The sequence below is a fragment of the Aulonocara sp. 'chitande type north' Nkhata Bay genome, linkage group LG7, assembly GCF_057382095.1.
Source record: "Aulonocara sp. 'chitande type north' Nkhata Bay isolate Kocher_YH1m ecotype deep benthic linkage group LG7, A_spYH_male_GT1.1, whole genome shotgun sequence".
NCBI lineage: Eukaryota > Metazoa > Chordata > Actinopteri > Cichliformes > Cichlidae > Aulonocara > Aulonocara sp. 'chitande type north' Nkhata Bay.
Window position 1 is genome coordinate 24,185,796 of NC_141350.1, and position 20,280 is coordinate 24,206,075.

At 38.4% G+C, this 20,280-nt stretch overlaps 1 protein-coding gene across 3 annotated transcripts in view; it reads left to right on the plus strand.

Moving 5' to 3' along the window:
• Positions 1 to 19,349, plus strand: part of tmtc3 (transmembrane O-mannosyltransferase targeting cadherins 3) — a 35,244-nt gene extending 15,895 nt beyond the window's left edge. For all 3 annotated transcript variants that reach the window (XM_086299555.1, XM_086299556.1, XM_086299554.1), the window contains exons 7-14: positions 2,918 to 3,170; positions 5,993 to 6,141; positions 6,351 to 6,471; positions 6,618 to 6,729; positions 13,009 to 13,112; positions 13,787 to 13,956; positions 14,196 to 14,422; positions 16,340 to 19,349. In XM_086299555.1, coding sequence (XP_086155681.1) covers positions 2,918 to 3,170; positions 5,993 to 6,141; positions 6,351 to 6,471; positions 6,618 to 6,729; positions 13,009 to 13,112; positions 13,787 to 13,956; positions 14,196 to 14,422; positions 16,340 to 17,238 — 2,035 coding nt within the window. In that variant the 3' untranslated portion in view covers positions 17,239 to 19,349. The remainder of the gene's footprint in view (positions 1 to 2,917; positions 3,171 to 5,992; positions 6,142 to 6,350; positions 6,472 to 6,617; positions 6,730 to 13,008; positions 13,113 to 13,786; positions 13,957 to 14,195; positions 14,423 to 16,339) is intronic.
• Positions 19,350 to 20,280: the final 931 nt, after the last annotated feature.

Below are 20,280 nucleotides of genomic sequence, written 5' to 3' on the forward strand. Positions count from 1 at the left end.
ATTCATACATAAGGCACACGGGATTATAAAGGGGCACTGTCGATTTTCAGAAAAATCAAAGGATCGATTTTAAGTGTGCCATTTTCCAAAAAACACGGTAATAATGACGGCCCGCTAGCATGCTCTACCAAAAATAGTGCTTTGTTGTGTATCTGACGGACGAAAGCTAAACCAGTTCCACACCACTGAAGTTGCAGCATTTTTACAAACCGCTTCCTGGCCATCCGGTGAAACTGCTGGGAGGACAATGTTGGAGAAACGTTAACATTTTATTTGTACTGCATAATCTGCCGATTCTGACAGAAATCTGCAACTATCCTTTGAAGCACCGCTCCTCTAAAACAGCAATAAGGATAATTATTATTATTAGGATTATTAGGTTATCCACATTATTATGTAAATAACAAAATAACTTAAAGCAAAAATTGGGAAACGTAAAGTCCGAAGTCTTTATATTAAGGGCCATCAGTCAAACAATACTGTTTGCTCTGGGTCTAAACAGAGCGCATTGTGTATGACGTCTTCTTTTGCGCATGCGGGCCGCTTTGAGCGTTCACACTAGAGCGCGTTTGCTGTCGCATTTTATTTGTAGTGTGAACGAGCAGACAAAAAAATTGGATTTGGTCAAAAAATCAGAATTGAGCATTAAGACCTGCAGTGTGAACGTAGCCATAGTCATGTTGTGAGACAAGGCAGCGCGTAATAGCAATATTGGGACTTTTGGGGGTGTGTGTCGTGGCTCCAAAAGGTTGGGAAACACTCCGTTATACTACTGGCTTATTTACTTTCATGTTACTCTGTAAAATCTTATGTAACGTACTGTCTCATAATTACCAATTAAAAATATAAGCCTAGAGGCTACGGCCCCTAATGAGGACACGTGACCTTTCTCTAAGTATTTAAGTATGAACACAAAGCTGACAGCATAAATCAAAGATGAAAACCAGAGACTTTAAGGAGACTTTAAAGCGATCTTTACGGTGATTCTACTGTAGAAACATGAACAGGTAGAAATAGAGGCTGCAGCCTGACTGGTCATTAGTTTGTTACTCGTTGAAGTTCAGCAGCGATTGGCTTCACCGCAAATGCCAGCTCGCCTTATCACGGTGCTGGGCTGGGGTCAGCATTTACTCAGCTTTAACATCACTCTGGGCTCTTGGCTAATGTAGCATTAGCATGCTGTGCTTGCAGAGAGCTAAAGTTGTGTTAACAGTATAATGCAATAAAAATAAAAGTAATGTCCATATCCACACTGTAAACTGCGCCACTATTTTCCTTCTCCAACACTGGAGAAATCAACCGATCGCAACGAGAGTGCAAGAACCGATAAGCGGAATCGATAGAAAGGCAGACTAACAATTCCAAGCAATTGAACTTCCCATCCCAACCTATCATCTAGTATCATATTGAACAGTAGAAAAATGCTATACAAGAATCAATCCATTTACCTTTAACTGATTTTCAGCATTAACATGTGTTTCCTCCACCCTGCCATTAGTATGCTTCACTGTTGAACTTGGGGACTGCATCCTAATCTGAACAACAGCCTTTTTGTGGTACTTAATTGTATTACATGAATGTGCTGCGTAAAGTTGTTTAAACTTTAGCTGATGTACCTTAAATGTAACACACAGAACTATTAGTCATCATTGGAAGGTTTTTAACTATTTTTAAACACAATTTACAATAGGTCCTTTGTAATGTAGCTGAGAAGTTTCATGGTAAATCTCTTTAAAACACAGAGCCAGATGAATGACAGATATTTAATGCCCAAATTCCTATAATATGGAGCTATTGTTGGGATATTCTAAGAGGTTAGAACACCATAAAAATGCCAGATTAGTAATAATTCAACTAGATTATGCATTTATTGAGCCTAAACTGTCTTGGAATTGTCTGCACAGGATTGAGCCTAATGCCATTTGACAGGAAAGATAAGATCCAGTTCCTAGAGGGCCTAATCCTCTAGTTATAATCCTCAAGCTGTCTCCGATTGTCTGAGACGATTTCTGTGTTCAAGCCATAACAATACCACACCTTTAGATTATAAAATCCCCAGCTGTGATTATTTTGGACTGAAACGCCTCTGTAAAGCAAGTTTGGGCAATGTGCTTTGCCCAAACAGTTCAGATACAAAACACTCCTGCGGTTCCTATTGTAGCGTCTTTACTGGCAGCTGCATAGATAAACCCAGAGACCATCTTGTTATGAGATCACACCACCAGTAGCGACTGTTCATCATATTGGTAATTTGAACTATAAACACTTTGAGATTCCTTTAGAGCAAGGGTGTCAAACTCATTTTCACAGAGGGCCACATCAACATAATGGTTGGCCTCGAAGGGCCAGAGTAACACTATGAATGTAACAAAATACAATGTAATTTAAAATATACGAAATCACCCTTGTTTATATTCTTAGATAACCGTTTCTGTATTAAATTCTGTATGCATTGAAGTCAAGGGGGGCAGGACTATGGCACAACCAGCGTACGACAGAAGTGTAGTGATTTATGTAGATTTGTGTTGTGTCCTGGAAGAATTTCATTTGTCAGATAGAAAACACTTAAACTTAGATACAATACAAATACACTACAGTATAATATTGTATTGCACACTATTATATACACTCCCACATTTCATGACATCTATGGTTTTCCTTATTTTTTTCACCCTCCACATTTATTATATACTTTATTTCAAGAAGAATATAATGTGATCCACAGCATCTGATATCAAAAATAAAATATAAATTCTGAATCATTTTTCTTTACTTGTTTTGCAGTAATTTGATCCTTCCAATCAGATAGAATAAAGCATTCATGATTTAAGAATTTCATGATAACACCAAGGAAAGGGAAAGTGGATAATATGTAATGTTTATCATCTCCTTCTCTCCCTATGTAATGTTCTTGCAGATTTGATAACCCTGCAGCAGTCAGCACTACACCCACCAGACAACTGACTTTCAACTACCTACTTCCTGTAAATGCATGGCTCCTGCTGAATCCCTCAGAGCTCTGTTGTGACTGGACTATGGGCACAATCCCCCTGGTGGAATCACTTGTAGATCTGCGTAACCTGGCTACACTAGTATTTTACATTTTTCTAGGACTGCTTGCTTATCACAGTCTGCGATACAGACACAGTTCTGCCAAGACAGTCATCATGGTGAGAGAAAATGTGGTTAAATTGTGTGTGTGTGTGTGTGTGTGCGTGCGTGCGCGCGTGCGCGCGTGCATGTACATTTTTATTTTTTTCACAAAAATAAACCAGACAGTTAGGCAGTTCTGAAAACTAAAGTGTTACCTCTGCTTGGTCAGGTTGTAATCAGTTTGATGCATCATCTCCACATCCAGTGTGGGCATATGAGCCCCAGACTTAAATATACCCACCGTCCTGTTTCACTGTGGGTTTGATATATTGCATTTTATTCTGTTTTGTTAGTCTCCTTACATTAACTCTTCTGCTACTGCCACAAATCTAAAACTTGTAATTATTTATATTATTTCTAGCCACCCACTGTGAAATATTAATGTCTTGTCCAACCCCAAGTGTTTGGCCCTTTTTTTTTTCTCCTGAGACCACTGCTAAAAGCCGTCTTTTGACAGTACTTCTGCTGATTGGATTTTGGCCTTCATTATTTTTTGTATCTGTGATAAGAGAGCTTTTCTGTTTCCCAGTAAACAAAGCTTAAGGTATTCGTCTTCTGGTGGTGTGGCCTTGACCAGTGACAGGCTTTTATTTGTTGCTGAAAAGCAGAAGCCCTTTGACATATAAAACTTTAATAGAACACATAACACAAATATATCTATGTTTTCCTTCATTTTGTTGAAAAATAGTGAAATGGCAATTGGATTTGAATGGAATTGGAAATGTATAGGATCATAAATGTCTCCTTTTCACATCTTCTGTTTTTAAACATTCCCAAATCCTTATTTCTAGCTTTACATCAAAATAACACACAACAAAATAATAGATTTTCAGTACTGTAAGACTTTTGAACAGCACTCTTTATAACCATTGTTCTTAAGTATTTAGGAAAGTTTGGAGGTCAGTAAAAAGAAAAATCAAAAGTATTACTAGTGAGACATATGACCAACAAAATGTGGTTTCCTTTCTTGGGGAACATAGCAAGGTTCTTGAAGTATTTGCACAATATTGACTTCAATTCAATTCAGTTTTAGTTATATAGCAACAGTTGCCTCAAAGTGCTTTATATTGTACAGTATTCATTGTACTCAACTCAAAATACAACAGTATTTTGAGTTGAGTATCTGTAATAGCCTAAGCATATGATCTGCATTGGCCAAAATAGTTTTTAGTTTTTTTTGTTCTTTTTTTTGGGGGGGGGGGATTGTTTTTTTTGTTTTAATAGCATCTGTCTGCTTGTGGGGAAAAGAATAACATGCTGACTTGAATTACTTTCTACTACATTCTAACTGTAGGCCCTTTATCCCCCTCTGTAGTGCCCTGGGTTCACATTGCATACAGTTTGCATAGCTTAATGGGATGTAAACAGATTCTAAGTACTAGAACTCATTTGTGTGTGTGTGTGTGTGTTTTTTGTTTGTTTGTTTTTTTTAAATGCAAAGTACCATAGAAGAGCCCTGACTTTAGAATAAAAAGCTAAAGTGGTTCCTTGTGTCCACTGGTCATATCCACTGCTTAGTAGACATTCCAGATAATGATACTTTATCCTGCTAAATTGGGTAGTGGCTCAACATACAACCTGATGCAATAGTTTACCATTATGTTTTGTGTGTGTGTGTGGGGGGGGGGGGTTGTTGTTTGTTTTCTTTTAAGACAAATTTTATTACCACTCTTTGTGTATATTTAGCTTTTTTCGGCAAATGAAGTTGGCCAGCAGAAATGAGCAATGAAACACAAGTTCTTAGTTGAGCTTTGAAGGGATGAATGGGTGGTGAATGTTTACAGAGGTACATAGAAACAAATTAGCATGTGTTGTGCAATAGGTTCATTGTTCTCATGCTTAAAGGTCAGTAAACTTGCTCACAATATTGCTCTAAGCTTCAGCTTTAGAAAGGGGAACACAAGTCAGCACAAAACACTGAATTATGACCTTTTGCATTGTTTATTCTGGTTTGCTAAGAGCCTTTTGGAAAATGTTGCATAACAATATCACAACACATTAACATACTGCATCACTACAAGGTTGCCAGCTGTCTAACATGGAGCATGAGATATTAATAAATAGTTTTAGACAACCACTGTCCACTGAGGAGCCCCATTCTAGATTGTAGATGTGCTGCAGGAACTATCACAGAGTCAGTTTTTAGTGCTGAAGCCCGTCTTTATTTGGAATTCTGTTTGATATTTTGGAGATTGGTCAGTCCAGTAGTTTTGCATATTTGTAAGATGAAATCATAGACAAATTTTGTAGGCGTTTAGCTGATAGCAAAATTAAGGCTGAGTTCAAAGAGATGTAGTGTGTGAACTTGGTGGCATTGTGGCTAATGTGACATCAGTTTTACCTTTTAGGTGGGTTTTTTTAAGGGGGGAGGTGGTTTTGGGTTTTTTGTTTGTTTTGTTTTTGTTTTTTAAATTAATCCTTTTGTAGATAGACAAACAGTAAATGTCATTCCTATATCGTCATGTAGCAAGCTTTTAAAGAGTGCTTTAGGTGTTCACTGGTGAAGAACATGAAGCTAACCTGTTTGTCATACAAAGATGAGAAATCCTGCAAATTATTGTAAGTTTTACAAATTACAGATTTTAACCTAACCACCTGCTACCTACAAGTGAATGAAGTATTAATGAACTCCTGAGATTTAAACATCAAAAGAGCTGCCAAATTGAACACGTCAAAATCCAGTTTTCTTGTTTTTAGACACAGACTTTTTTTTTCCCCTTAGGTCCGTCTCCATGATAATTTCTGAGTGTTCAAGTATTTCAAAAAAAGAGCTCTGAGCTTGTCATATGAACTGACATATTATTTCTTTCTTTTGTGCGTGTTTGTGTGTGTCCTGCAGGCCCTGTCTTTGATTGTCCTGCCTTTTATTCCAGCATCCAACCTCTTCTTCCCTGTGGGGTTTGTCGTAGCAGAGAGAGTACTTTATGTTCCCAGTATGGGGTTCTGTGTTCTTGTTGCACATGGATTCAAGATGATCTCACATAAAGGGTAGGTTCTTGTCCAAAATGACGTTTAAAAGAAGAATCCCTCAGAAGTGCAAAACTGTTTGTGAAATTATGAGTTTCTGTTTGTGGTTACACTTTTACCCTTTTTTGTTTTTTTGTTTTTTAATATTGGTGCAGATATTTAGGTTTTGTGAAGATTGTGAAAATGTATATTTAAAATTACATTGATCTGCTTAATAATGTCCTTTGTAGACAATTGAAGAAGATTTCCTGGTTGATGATTGGACTGCTGCTAACTACGTACACAGTGAAAACTTTTCATAGAAATTGGGACTGGGAGTCAGAATATACTCTCTTTACATCTGCCTTGAAGGTATGATGGAAATGCTGTTTTTGTGGTGGCAGAGTGTCATGTCAGTTTGCCAATGTCTGTAAATGTCTGTCAGAATTAATCATCCACTCACAAAACTGACGAATGTTTATTATCGTTATGTCTCTTTTAATTTGTCATCTACTCAGGTTAACAAGAACAATGCCAAGTTGTGGAATAATGTTGGCCACGCTTTAGAAAATCAGAACAATTATGCAAAGGCTTTGCGGTATTTTCTCCAGGCTACTCGAGTCCAACCAGGTGAGACACTTTGATGTCATTCATAAATCATTGAAAAAGGAAGGATGGTTTCATGGAAGTGATGAAAAATCCACTACAGTTTGCAAAATTCTTTCTTAAGAAGATCAACAAATAGTTGATCTTCTTACAAACTATTTGTTTTTTTGGTGGAGGATACCAAATGAGGTTACAGTATTTTTCTTTGTGTTGAGAGTAACTGTTTTACTTGTTGTTCTACCTGTTCCAACAGGTATACAAAAACAGAAACACCGTATAATACAGTATAACTGCTTTAAACACTAATATTAAATGAAAAAGACCCAGAAGTGTAGACATTCAGCTTTAGTTTAGTGGGTTGAATAAAAAGATTGCATAAAAATGTGAGGAACTAAAGCATTTTTAAATACAATCTCTTCATTTCAGGGACTCAACTTAAGTAACTAAAAATAAAATTTCATTTCTAATGAAACTTCATTTCAAATACTTAGTTGGGTTTCCTCCATTTTAACGCCAGGTCTATACTGCAGCAGCTTTCAGTTGCTTTTTGTTTGTGTGCCTTTCTGTCCGAAGTTTAGTCTTCAACACGCGAAATACATGCTCGATTGGGTTAAGATCAAATGTCTGACTTGGCTATTCAAGAATATTCCACTTCTTTGCTTTAATAAACTCCTGGGTTGTTTTGGCTGTATCTTGTGAAATGCCTCCCAATTATTTAACTTCATTCAGCTCATTTTGGGCAGACAATAGGTCTCTAAATACTGCTCTAAAAATTGCTTTCTTTCTCAGGATGTACCAAGCTTTAAATTTTGTCACTCCTAATATTGTAGCAATTTCTCAGATGGGTTTTTCTGTTTTCAGAGCTTAAGGGTGGCTTGTTTCACCTGCATGGAGAGCTGCTCTGACCGCATGTTGTCGGTTCACAGCACAGTCTTTCAGATGGAAGCACCAGACCTCAGATCAGCTCCAGGCCTTTTATCTGCTTAATTGATAATGACAAAACAAAGGAATTGCCCACACCTGCCCATGAAATGGCCTCTGAGTCAACTGTCCAATTACTGTAGGTTCCTTTAAAAAGAGGGTTGCACATGTTAAAGAGCTGAAATTCCTAAACCCTTCGTCCAATTTGAATGTGGATACCCTCAAAGGAAAACCGTGTCCATGTCCACTATATAACTGTAATTAGAATATGTTTCAGTGAGAGATCCTATTCTTGCCATTAACCATGGTGAGCATGAAAATGTTTGTTGATTGAAAAAGAATCAAAGAAAAATCCCTTACATTGTTCAGCTGCTCTTTCTATTGTTTATGGTAGACTAAACCATCTATCAGTCTACATGAAGGAAATTAGCCTTTGTGCTCTAGCCCAGCGGTCCCCAACCCCCGGCCTTGGACCGGTACCGGTCTGTGAGTCGTTTGGTACCGGGCCGCGAGAGTTGAGGCTCAGGTGTGAAATGTATGGTTTTCAGGGTTTTTATTGGTTTTCGGCGTTATTTTGTTATCGTTTTTATCGTTTACTCGGTTTTCCTGGGTCTGTTCACGTGTGTTATGAATAAATCTTCTTTTTTTCGGTACCGGTACTAGTTTTATATTGTTGTATTTATCCGCAACACCTTAAAGGCCGGTCCGTGAAAATATTGTCGGGCATAAACCGGTTCGTGGCGCAAAAAAGGTTGGGGACCGCTGCTCTAGCCCATTAGTGCTCTACCCATGGTGTAGCCAAAAAGACCCATAACAGTCCTCAGGCCTATTTACTTTTCTGCCAGAAACCATGTTTTATGTCTGTCATGTAAATAACCTCAGTTTCACTGGTGGCTGGATACAACTGCAAGAAAGTAATTCTAGCTTGAGATGGTCAGAGGTTCTCATTGTACTTCTCATAACATTGTTCATTTTTCAATTTGTAGGAATAGTAAGCAAGTACAAGTCATTGTGCTTTTTGATTATCTTATTTCAGGGTATGATTTTTGCTAATTTTGTTTGTCATGTAGAAGTATTTGTAAGGTTTTTTGTTTTGTTTTTTCTTTCGTATTTAAAAATGCACACAGCAACTATTGTACAATAGTTGCACTTACACAAGATACCATTTTTCCTCTTCAAATTCAAACAGCAAATCAAGGAAGCTTATACAGTGTGTGAAATGCTTATTTGATTCCCTGCTGAGTTTTTCTCCCTTGCAAACAAATGAATAATCTAAAATTTTTATGGTAGTTTCATTTTATTGGAGAGCGACAGAATGTCAACTAAAAAACAAATCCAAAGGTGTCCGCATGTCACGGAGTAAAATAAGTACTTGATCTCTAAGCAAAATATGACTTAGTACCCTAGTATTTTTTTGTACGGTAAGATTGTTATTGGAGCACTTTTGCCTTTATTGGATTGTGGAGCAATGAAGGACAGGAAATTATTAAGAAAGAGAGAGGCCTCTCTAAATCCTTTGTTTGTTGGCTTCTGCTTGGCATCTCAAAGCTTCAGTTCCCTTGACAGATTTTCTATAGGATTAAAATCTGGATGTACTCCACTCCATGACCTTAATGTGCTTCTTCTTTAGCCACTCCTTTGTTGCCTTGGCAGTATGTTTTCGGTCATTGTAATGCTGGAAGAACCATCCAAGACCTTTCTTCAGTGTTCTGGCTGAGAAAAGGTTCTCATCCAAATTTTTACAGTATACGTTCCATCCATTGGCCCCTCAATGCAATAAGTTGTCAATACACTTGGCAGAAATACAGCCTCAAAGGTTAATGTTTCCACCTCTGTGCTTGATTGTGGGGATGGGGTTCTTTGGGTCATACTCAGCATTTCTCTTTTTTCAAACACAACTGATGATAAAGAGCTTGATTTTGATTTCATCTGACCACAGCACTTTCTCCCAAACCTTCTCTGAATCATTACGTGTTCAATGGCAAGGTTAAGACAGGCATATAGATCTGCCTTCTTGAATAGGGGGACACTTGTGGGCACTGCAAGATTTCAGTCCATCACGGCGTAGTGTGTTACCAGTGGTGTTCTTGGTGACTGTGGTCCCAAGCACCTAACAAGCACAGACAGCCAGGATGTAGTTTTGGGCTGATCTTCCACCTTTCATGTAATGTATTTTTTCTGGATTTTTAGCTGATATGTTGTCTCTCTATTAAAATGAAACTACCGTAAAATTTAGAGACTTCATTTCTTTGTGAGCAAACTTATAAATTCAGCAGGGGTTTAAATAATTATTTCCCCACTGTAGGTAATCACTGCTTACATTATTGCTTGACTCTTCCAAAAACTCTTAACAGCTATGTCACGTGGTAAGCCAGTAATGTGACTTCAGATTGCATTGATAGTGTATCATAAACTGTTTGAACTACTGGTTCCAACCTTTTTCATTTAAGTTTTAGTAAAGTAGGAACTTGTTTTAACAAAGGATATTGTGCATTGCTCAAAAGACCTAAGCTGTCTGTTAATGCATTTGCTTGTTTTCCTATAGTCAGGGGAACAAAAACAATCAATGGGAAATTGTAAAATTAGATTAAAAATAAAGGGGGACAGACGACAATAGACTAAAGCATGGCAAAGATTCAAAGAAAAAACACAGAATATTGAGAAATTAAATGTAGGCTCCATCAAATGGGCTGCAAATTCACATGTAACACGGTGTTTTTGTGTAATGAAGTTAACTCAATGATTTAATTCAGCAGCAGTTTAGAAGAAATGAAAAGGGTGACTGTTGGAAGATTAAATGCTTACATAGTAACACTCTTGGCTAAAAATATGACCAAAAAATCCCCTGGACAGCTAGTTCAGTTGAAAGTCCAACAAGCTTTTTTTTTTTTTTTAACTTCTCTTGACACATACAGTGGGGCAAAAAAGTATTTAGTCAGCCACCGATTGTGCAAGTTCCCCCACCTAAAATGATGACAGAGGTCAGTAATTTGCACCAGAGGTACACTTCAACTGTGAGAGACAGAATGTGAAAAAAAAATCCATGAATCCACATGGTAGGATTTGTAAAGAATTTATTCGTAAATCAGGGTGGAAAATAAGTATTTGGTCAACAACAAAAATACAACTCAATACTTTGTAACATAACCTTTGTTGGCAATAACAGAGGTCAAACGTTTACTATAGGTCTTTACCAGGTTTGCACACACAGTAGCTGGTATTTTGGCCCATTCCTCCATGCAGATCTTCTCGAGAGCAGTGATGTTTTGGGGCTGTCGCCGAGCAACACGGACTTTCAACTCCCGCCACAGATTTTCTATGGGGTTGAGGTCTGGAGACTGGCTAGGCCACTCCAGGACTTTCAAATGCTTCTTACGGAGCCACTCCTTTGTTGCCCGGGCAGTGTGTTTTGGATCATTGTCATGTTGGAAGACCCAGCCTCGTTTCATCTTCAAAGTTCTCACTGATGGAAGGAGGTTTTGGCTCAAAATCTCACGATACATGGCCCCATTCATTCTGTCCTTAACACGGATCAGTCGTCCTGTCCCCTTGGCAGAAAAACAGCCCCATAGCATGATGTTTCCACCCCCATGCTTCACAGTAGGTATGGTGTTCTTGGGATGCAACTCAGTATTCTTCTTCCTCCAAACACGACGAGTTGAGTTTATACCAAAAAGTTCTACTTTGGTTTCATTTGACCACATGACATTCTCCCAATCCTCTGCTGTATCATCCATGTGCTCTCTGGCAAACTTCAGACGGGCCTGGACATGCACTGGCTTCAGCAGCGGGACACGTCTGGCACTGCGGGATTTGATTCCCTGCCATCGTAGTGTGTTACTGATGGTGACCTTTGTTACTTTGGTCCCAGCTCTCTGCAGGTCATTCACCAGGTCCCCCCGTGTGGTTCTGGGATCTTTGCTCACTGTTCTCATGATCATTTTGACCCCACGGGATGAGATCTTGCGTGGAGCCCCAGATCGAGGGAGATTATCAGTGGTCTTGTATGTCTTCCATTTTCTGATGATTGCTCCCACAGTTGATTTTTTCACACCAAGCTGCTTGCCTATTGTAGATTCACTCTTCCCAGTCTGGTGCAGGGCTACAATACTTTTCCTGGTGTCCTTCGAAAGCTCTTTGGTCTTGGCCATGGCGGAGTTTGGAGTCTGACTGTTTGAGGCTGTGGACAGGTGTCTTTTATACAGATGATGAGTTCAAACAGGTGCCATTCATACAGGTAACGAGTGGGGGACAGAAAAGCTTCTTACAGAAGACGTTACAGGTCTGTGAGAGCCAGAGATTTTCCTTGTTTGAGGTGACCAAATACTTATTTTCCACCCTAGTTTACGAATAAATTGTTTACAAATCCTACCATGTGGATTCATGGATTTTTTTTTCACATTCTGTCTCTCACAGTTGAAGTGTACCTCTGGTGCAAATTACTGACCTCTGTCATCATTTTAAGTGGGGGAACTTGCACAATCGGTGGCTGACTAAATACTTTTTTGCCCCACTGTAGTTAATAGGCAGTCAGTTGTTATGAGTCCATTCATTTTACTCTAAGATCTCATGACTGCAGTCAAACAGGCCAAAAGTATAATCCTACTATCTAAAGCAGGGGTGTCAAACTCAAATACACAGTGGGCCAAGATTCAAAACTGGAACAAAGTCGCGGGCTAACGTTAATATTTATTGAAAAAAAAAATCTTCCTCCAGATATAAGAATGAATCTTTTCTTATGGACTCAAATAAGTTTTGAATATGAATATGGAACAAGCAAAGCTTAATACTAAACAATATATATATTAGCTGTATAATACCAGTAGGCCAGCTCTAATAGTAATTTGGTATGGCTTCGCGGGCCAAATGTAATTAGGCTGCAGGCCAAATTTAGTTTGACACCTATGATCTAAAGTGTATCATTTCGATATCTTGGGCATCTGTCTGTGTTTTTGTTTTTTTTTCATTTGTGCTTAATGCCTTAGTTTAGAGGAAGCCTACCATAAACTGAGATATCCACAGCTTTGCCGGTTCATCACCCACAAGTGTTTCCCCAAGATTAGCAATGTAAACACATTTTCCCAGCGAGGATTTCCTGCTCTGCTAATCAAGCATCAGTTCTGGCTTTACAAACTGACCTCTTTTAAAGTTTAATTTTTCTTACGTCTTCCTAGAAGGATTAAATAAGCTCCTCAAAATAATGTTGCTTGTTTTGTCTTACACTATTGATGGTATAGTTGAAAATCATTTATATTTTCTAGTCATGTTTAGCATTAGTTGGTATTTAATATAGTCATGTTTAGTAAATGTGTTAAAACACACATAAACAGATGGAGTAGGATTTTGTTTTCTCACTGCTCTTTCTCATTCTTGTTGCTGCAGATGATATTGGTGCTCACATGAATGTTGGAAGAACCTACAAGAATTTGAACAAGTCCAAAGAGGCAGAAGAGGCTTACTTGGTTGCCAAATCCCTCATGCCGCAGGTATTTAATCATTTGCTTTTTTTGTTTTTTTCTGCTTCCTTTTATGCAATTGTTACTCATTCCTGGCCGTAAGGTTCATTGTAGTCACTGTTTACCACCTGATGGTGGCAGATCATGCAGCATACAACAGCCTTTCAGTCATATCATGGAAAACTTTAATTATATATAACGAACGTGGGCATGATGTTGATGAATTATAGTTATTTTGCTTATTTAATTACAATGTTAGGATCAACACTTACAGGATTATTCCTGGCTCAGATATGGGGTTTCTGGGGTGACTATACCTTACATGGCAGAAACATTAAGTAAATATCCTTGTTATTTTAACTCCACTTTCAGTAAATAAGTAAACAACAATTAACAAAACTGGTTGAAAAAGCAAAAATAACTTTCTTATAATGCAAACTTTTACTGGGGGTACCAAGTTCTTCTATTCAGGAAAACAACCTTCCCAGGATAAAAGCAATGATAGTGATAAGAGGTATAGTTGCAAGTTGCATTACCCAGAAAGGCCTGAGCCAAAAAACAGGGACTAGAAATCTGCATTAAAATCTAATCTCTCATAACAGACTGTAATATGATGATTTTTTTCCACTCCCTTCAAATTCTCTACTTTATTTGATGTTACACAAGCTTTGATTCTAATGAAATGTTGTTTGTCCACACATTAGGTTATTCCTGGTAAGAAGTATGCGACGCGTGTTGCCCCAAACCATCTCAATGTTTACATAAACCTAGCAAATCTGATCCGGGCCAATGATTCGCGACTGGAGGAGGCTGATCAGCTCTACCGGCAAGCAATAAGCATGAGACCAGACTTCAAACAAGCTTACATCAGCAGGCAAGTTTTGTTTTGATTTTTTTTAAACTCTTTATCTGTCAGATAAAGAGTTAAAATGGCACACATATTCTTTAATAAATGAATAAAATCTTGATCTTAAATGTATTACTGTCAAAGATTTGTACTGAGACATTCCCCTTATCTCAAATTTTGTTGGTCAAGTAATGTAGTAATGTGTTAGTGTTTTTTGCATTATCACCTCTATATGTATTTATTTATTTGTTTTCTTTTTGACTCAGAGGGGAACTGCTTCTCAAGATGAACAAGCTTACAGAAGCCCGGGATGCCTATCTCAGAGCCTTGGAGCTTGATCGCACCAATGCTGACCTGTGGTATAACCTGGCCATCGTCTACATTGAGATGAAAGACCCATCTGAAGCCCTGAAGAACTTCAACCATGCTCTGGAGCTCAACCCACGCCACAAGCTGGCACTCTTTAACTCAGCACTTCTCATGCAGGAGTCTGGTGAGTGTAATGAAGATATAAATAATTTAAGCATGATTGTTCCTCATAAGAGGAATGAGGAGAGCCTTACTTGTCACTTGTTAAAGGAAATAACCTTGTATTACCTTTAGGGTGTAACCAGATGCTTATTTTGAAGCGCACACTGCATGTACTGACAGATGTTCTTAGCCAAGTTTCTGTTCATTCATCCTTCATCAGCTCAGTGATAAAAGTGTTTACTAGTTTCTCCACCCCTGTATTTTTTATTTTTTTTAAACACAGATGGCAAAACCATAATATCAGTTGTAATGACTCAGCATGGGAAAAGAAACACAACTCACAATAATTTCTATTGAGAGCTCCATTAGGTTTTCTTAGTGTACAGGTGATTAGCTGACCTGCTGGTCATATTAACTTTATACTAGACAGACACTGTGTACTGGTCATAAACACTGTTATTTACTTTAAATCCATCAGCGAACAGCAAACTAACCTGTTTATCCTGCACCAACTTGCAGAGTATTTCCATTCAACCGTTAAATAACACAGTTGATCTACCTTTGTTTGTTTTGCAGCAGATTTCACAATATCACAAAAAAAACAATGTCACATGTACGACCCAGAATCTGATTTTAAAACATGAGGACTTGCGCTTTAAATTTCCATTTTATCAAATCTAACTTCTCTTCTTCCTCTCTTCTCCTGTCTTTGTACATCATTACTTCCCACCTCTGTTTTTAAATGACCCACCAAACTGCTGCTGGAACATTGCTGCCGCAGGTCAATCAGAACGCCTTACTGATTGTAAGGGGCTAAACATATCAAGTACAGCACTTTTTAAAAAATATATATATATATTTCGTGCAAAATTATTTGAAAAACACTAGCAATTACTTTATTAGTTAAGTTCATCAGAGCACGTTTCCACTTTCCTTTTGTTTCACCTTGTCAAACAGTTTGTATTTCGGGGAATTCTTGGTTCAACAGGTCTGGCAATAATCGGCCTGGCTCTAGCAAATGAAATCGAATTCAGCTTTTCAAAAAATGGATGCATTATGATTAGTTGAGATAATCTTTTTTTTCCTGAATAAATTCGATTGTCATTTTTAAAAAATTCCATTTTGTTTTTACTCAGAGTATCTTTGTCTAATATTAAGATTAGTTTTATGCAAATGTGCAAAAAGAACAAAAGATCCAGAAGGAGGCAAATATTCATTTTCCCTGTGTAAGAGTTGCGAGTTGGCAGGAGCCTATCCCAGCTACCATGGATAAATGGATGCAAGGATGGACAGATGGATAGCTCTGTATACGATCCATTGTCAGTTCTGACACCAAGACCAATAAGTCCACAATCTTTTCTACCGTAGATAAATAGACATGCATTGTAAGACAAATTAATTTCAATAAAGGTTAGCTTAACAGTGTGCTGTTGTAAAATAGACTGTCCTAGCATCCAGTACAGTCTCTCATAAATTCTACAGTCTGATTTTTAAATAAGCTGAAAACCCATGCACATATTAACTCTCACAAACCTCCATCCCTCAGGTTTTTGAATTGTGGATTCCATACTAATATATCAATATTAGCAAATATTTGGGGGAGAAAAGTCAATTAATCCACATTTCAATACATGAAAAACCTTGGTTCAATCACTGGTGGTGCTGACTATCCACTCAGTGCCCTTAAGTGATTGTGGAAAAGAGACATAACAAAATCACAAAACCTCAAACTGTAAAAAAAGATTGCAGTAAACATGATTTACAAAGTTTGTTTCCAATGGATTTTGTCACATTTAGCCATTATTGTTTTAAACTTTTTCATACCAGCTAAGGGTAAACAAAATCTTGCACAATGCACATAAAAGCACCTTTTGTGGTTGAATATCAACGTTTGATTACCCAAATTCACCCTGTGCTTTGTGTCTGTTTCCTGTGACAGGTGAGCCCAAGTTCTGGCCTGAGGCCAACCGTCGATTCCTCACCTATGTGGAGGAGGAGCCTGACGATGCCAATGGCTATTTCAATCTTGGCATGCTGGCCATGGATGCAAATGAAAATGCAGCAGCTGAGCGGTGGATGCGCAAAGCCATTGGTCTGCAGGCTGGTTTCCGCAGTGCTCTGTTTAACCTAGCTTTGCTCTACTCTCAATCAAAACGTGAAGTCGACGCATTACCTGTGTTGGATGAGTTGCTACACCACCATCCAGAGCACATCAAGGGCCTAATCCTTAAGGGTGACATCCTCATGAATCACAAGAAGGACACCCGTGGTGCTAAGGCCTGTTTTGAGCGTATTTTACGCATGGACCCCACCAATGTCCAAGGGAAGCACAACTTGTGCGTGGTCTACTTTGAGGAGCGCGACCTGCCACGGGCCGAGCGATGCCTGGAGGAAACGCTGGACCTGGCACCAAATGAGGAGTATGTGCGTCGCCACTTGAGTATTGTACGTAGTAAAATGGCTGCCATGAGTGCAGCAGGCCGACCACTGTCTTCAGCTACCACTGAAGGAGCAACCACGGAGGGGGTAGCTGCATCATCCAAGGAGGAAGTGCTGCAGAGTGTTAAGGAGGGCACGGAAGAGGCTGCTGCGGGTGGAGAGGAAGGGAGGGGTGTTGATGCAGTTGGAAAGGAGGTTGGGGATGAGAAGAATGAGCGGAAATCCTCTACAGAAAGTGTCAGAGGTGTGGGTGTGGACCAATCAAAATCTTTAGATAATAGCCAGTCTGACAAGCGGACTAAGGGTAAGTCCACGAAGGACATTAAAGATATAGAGAAAAAAAGAGCAGCTGCCTTGAAGAGACTAGAGGAGATTGAGCGCATATTGAGTGGTGATTGACATTGTTGCCATTTTTAGCTGGACTACTTTTCCGGAGCTCTTTAATGCTCCAACTAAGACTTCTCCCCTTTAGCAATGTGTAATCATAATCAATTATCACTTTATTTCTTTGATTTATCTGCTTTCACAGGCCACTCAGTATTGTCTGCTGGTTTAACATTAATTATTTAAGGGAAATTTTGATCTGCACATGAAATTCACAACATTAACAGTAAAATTAAGCACAAAGCAAACTTGGGATGATCTATTTAAAGCTTATGTAGATGCCTATGTGTGCATATGTGCTTTATCTGAATGGGATCACATATCATAGATCGGTAGTAGTTTGTTTTTTCATTTGTAATCATTGTTTATCACTGGATTTTTTTTTTTTTTTATTTTTTTTTTGTCTCACCAAGATGTGAGTCATTGCGCTATTGTTTTTAAAAACAGAATGATTGTATCGTGGACAATTAAGGGAAGTGACATGTTTGGCAGATTTCCTCAAAGCAGGATTATATCTGCAGAGTTTGCCCCCTCAAAATAAAACATACAGTGAACAAAATGACTCCATACTACATTGACATCAATCTACATATGTGTATTCCATTGCAGCAACATTTGTTAATCTTTATTGATCTCACTCAGTACTTCCTGCTACTGCAGTCTTTACCTCAAAATTTCATTGTGAACCTATCTAAAGATATTTATCTTATTCCTTTTGTCACATTACCCATCCCTCCCCCTAACATCTCTACAGCTGGCTCCTATGCTTCAGACACCATGGCCCCATTAGAGATGTTTTGGATGTCTTGGGGTTTTTTGTTTTGTTTTGTTTTTTTTGCTTTTCCCCCCTCCGTCTTTCCCAGTAAACTCCCATAGACATTGCTTTGACATTGGCGAGACCCATTTTATATGACCGTCAACAGTGACGCACGGTCATCCTCAGCGTCATGCGTTCTTCATTTGCCAAAGGTCCTTTCACATCAGAAGAAAGGGGGAGGGGGGGATTTTCAGAGCACATTTGAAAATCCATCCAAAAATGGATCTCCCGACACACTTCTCTGCAGTCATGATTTTTATTTTTTTGTTTTATCTTGCTGGGACTGAAACATTGAGGTATTCAACATTTTCAAATTTTGATAATAGACCTTGTATTTGGAGGGGGGCGGGGGTTGTTTTTCCAGTATTTACAGCTATGTGATCAGTCGGATCAAAAATGCCCCGAAGTATCAACAATAAAACTACACTTGATCTGCTGGTGAACATGCGCACATAGTTTTTAGTTTGTTTGTTTCTTTTTGTTTTTTTTAAAGTGCACAGATTTCTCCCTCTTGTGTCCTTGGCTCTTTTTATTTTTATTTTTATTTTTTGTCATTACACCACTATAAAACCCTGTGGCTGATTGGCTACTGTTCAAGAGGTCTGATGCTTAAATCAGTAATGGTGAGGAAGTGACAAGCTTGAATACTACCTGGTACTGCAAATTGTTACTGTCACAGCCATCTACAGAAGCCATGATAGTCATGAAGAGCAGCCTATTGACTACATGTGGTTTCCTCTTCACAGTGCCGTAATTTGTTTCAGCAAATTGTTTTGCTTGGTACTTTTTTTTTTTTTTTTTTTTTTTAAATTTCAAATAGGAGATCTGATTACTGTAGATTAGGAGTATTGTAGTGGTACTACAAAATCTTGCTATGCATTGCGTGACCCTATGTACATACATTTACAGGATATTGTATCCAGTGTTATTTATTATTTTGGTATGCGCTAGATGTTTTTGTTTACCACTGGTAATTGTTTCATTTCAAGGTGCGTTATTTAGTCTCTGCAAATTTGTGTGTATCGTCACATGTTTGTTTTTTGTTTTTTTGTTTGTTTTTTTAAAGTCCTGTATTTCAGTAGAGTTCATGTCAGTGTTAAACATGTACGAAATCATTCAACTGGCTGTCCAGTTAAACAAGTACAGTTTGGAACAAGGATGCATCCAGTTTGCCACGACTTCTGTTTCGCCTCATTTTGAGTAAATTTTTGTAAGATTTATTTTTTATTTTTTTTTGGTGGTTTTTTTATTTTATTTTATCTGTTGGTGGTGGGGGTGTCGGTTATTAAATAAAACTAGCTGAAAACTCTGTGCCTGTTCTTCTGTGTGTGTTACTAACGTACAGTAAATGTTCTTGAAATGGATTGATCCTACTGATTTGCTGCAGAAAATTTCAGTCTTTGAAAAAGGAAGCTATTGCTAGAGGTGCCTTAAACCTGTTTCTTCTAATGGGGGGGGGGGGGAGTCCTGTGGTTGCAAAAAGGTTCAAGGTTGTGTAGAAGTCTAAAGTAAACAAAAATTACAAAATTTAAAGAGTAATTTATTTTTTCCCCACTGCTGTTGAATTTAACTGCAGGGTGACATGCAAGGAGATGTTTTGATCGGTCTCATAACATTTCACCACAACAGTATGAAGCAAAAGTCAATTAGTCTGACCTGGGGTTGAAAAAAACAAATTTTGTACAGTGTAGGAATAAAACATCACATGACAACAAAGCAAGAATTCTTCAACACTTTGAACTGTGCCAGGGCCAAATCTGTCAGCCTGAGAGGAACAGAGTGTAACTGTCAGTAGCTGCCAGTCAAAATGTGCCTTTCATTCAGTGTGATGTACTGTTGGCCCCAAAGCCTTGTGCTGTCCAAATATACCGGCTGTGGGTTTTGAGATTATCTTGTCAAAAGATACGTGAAAAACTCTGAGATTTTTTTTTTTTCACAAGAACTTTTCTTTTCAACCATAAAAACTGACTGCAAAGTCATATGCATTCAGGTTTTCATAATGTCACAGAAAGTGACCTTAGTGAAGGTTACAAATGATCGTCTTATGGCCTCTTACGGTGGATTCACTGTCCTGCTAGACCTCAGTGCAGTGTTTGATACTGTCGATCATAATATCCTTTAAGAGTGATTTATATCTGTGTTTCCCAACCACTGTGGCGTGGCACATAGGTGTGCTGTGAGAAATGACCAGGTGTGCCATGGAAGATTATCTGGTTCCACCTGATTAGTACTCTAAGCAA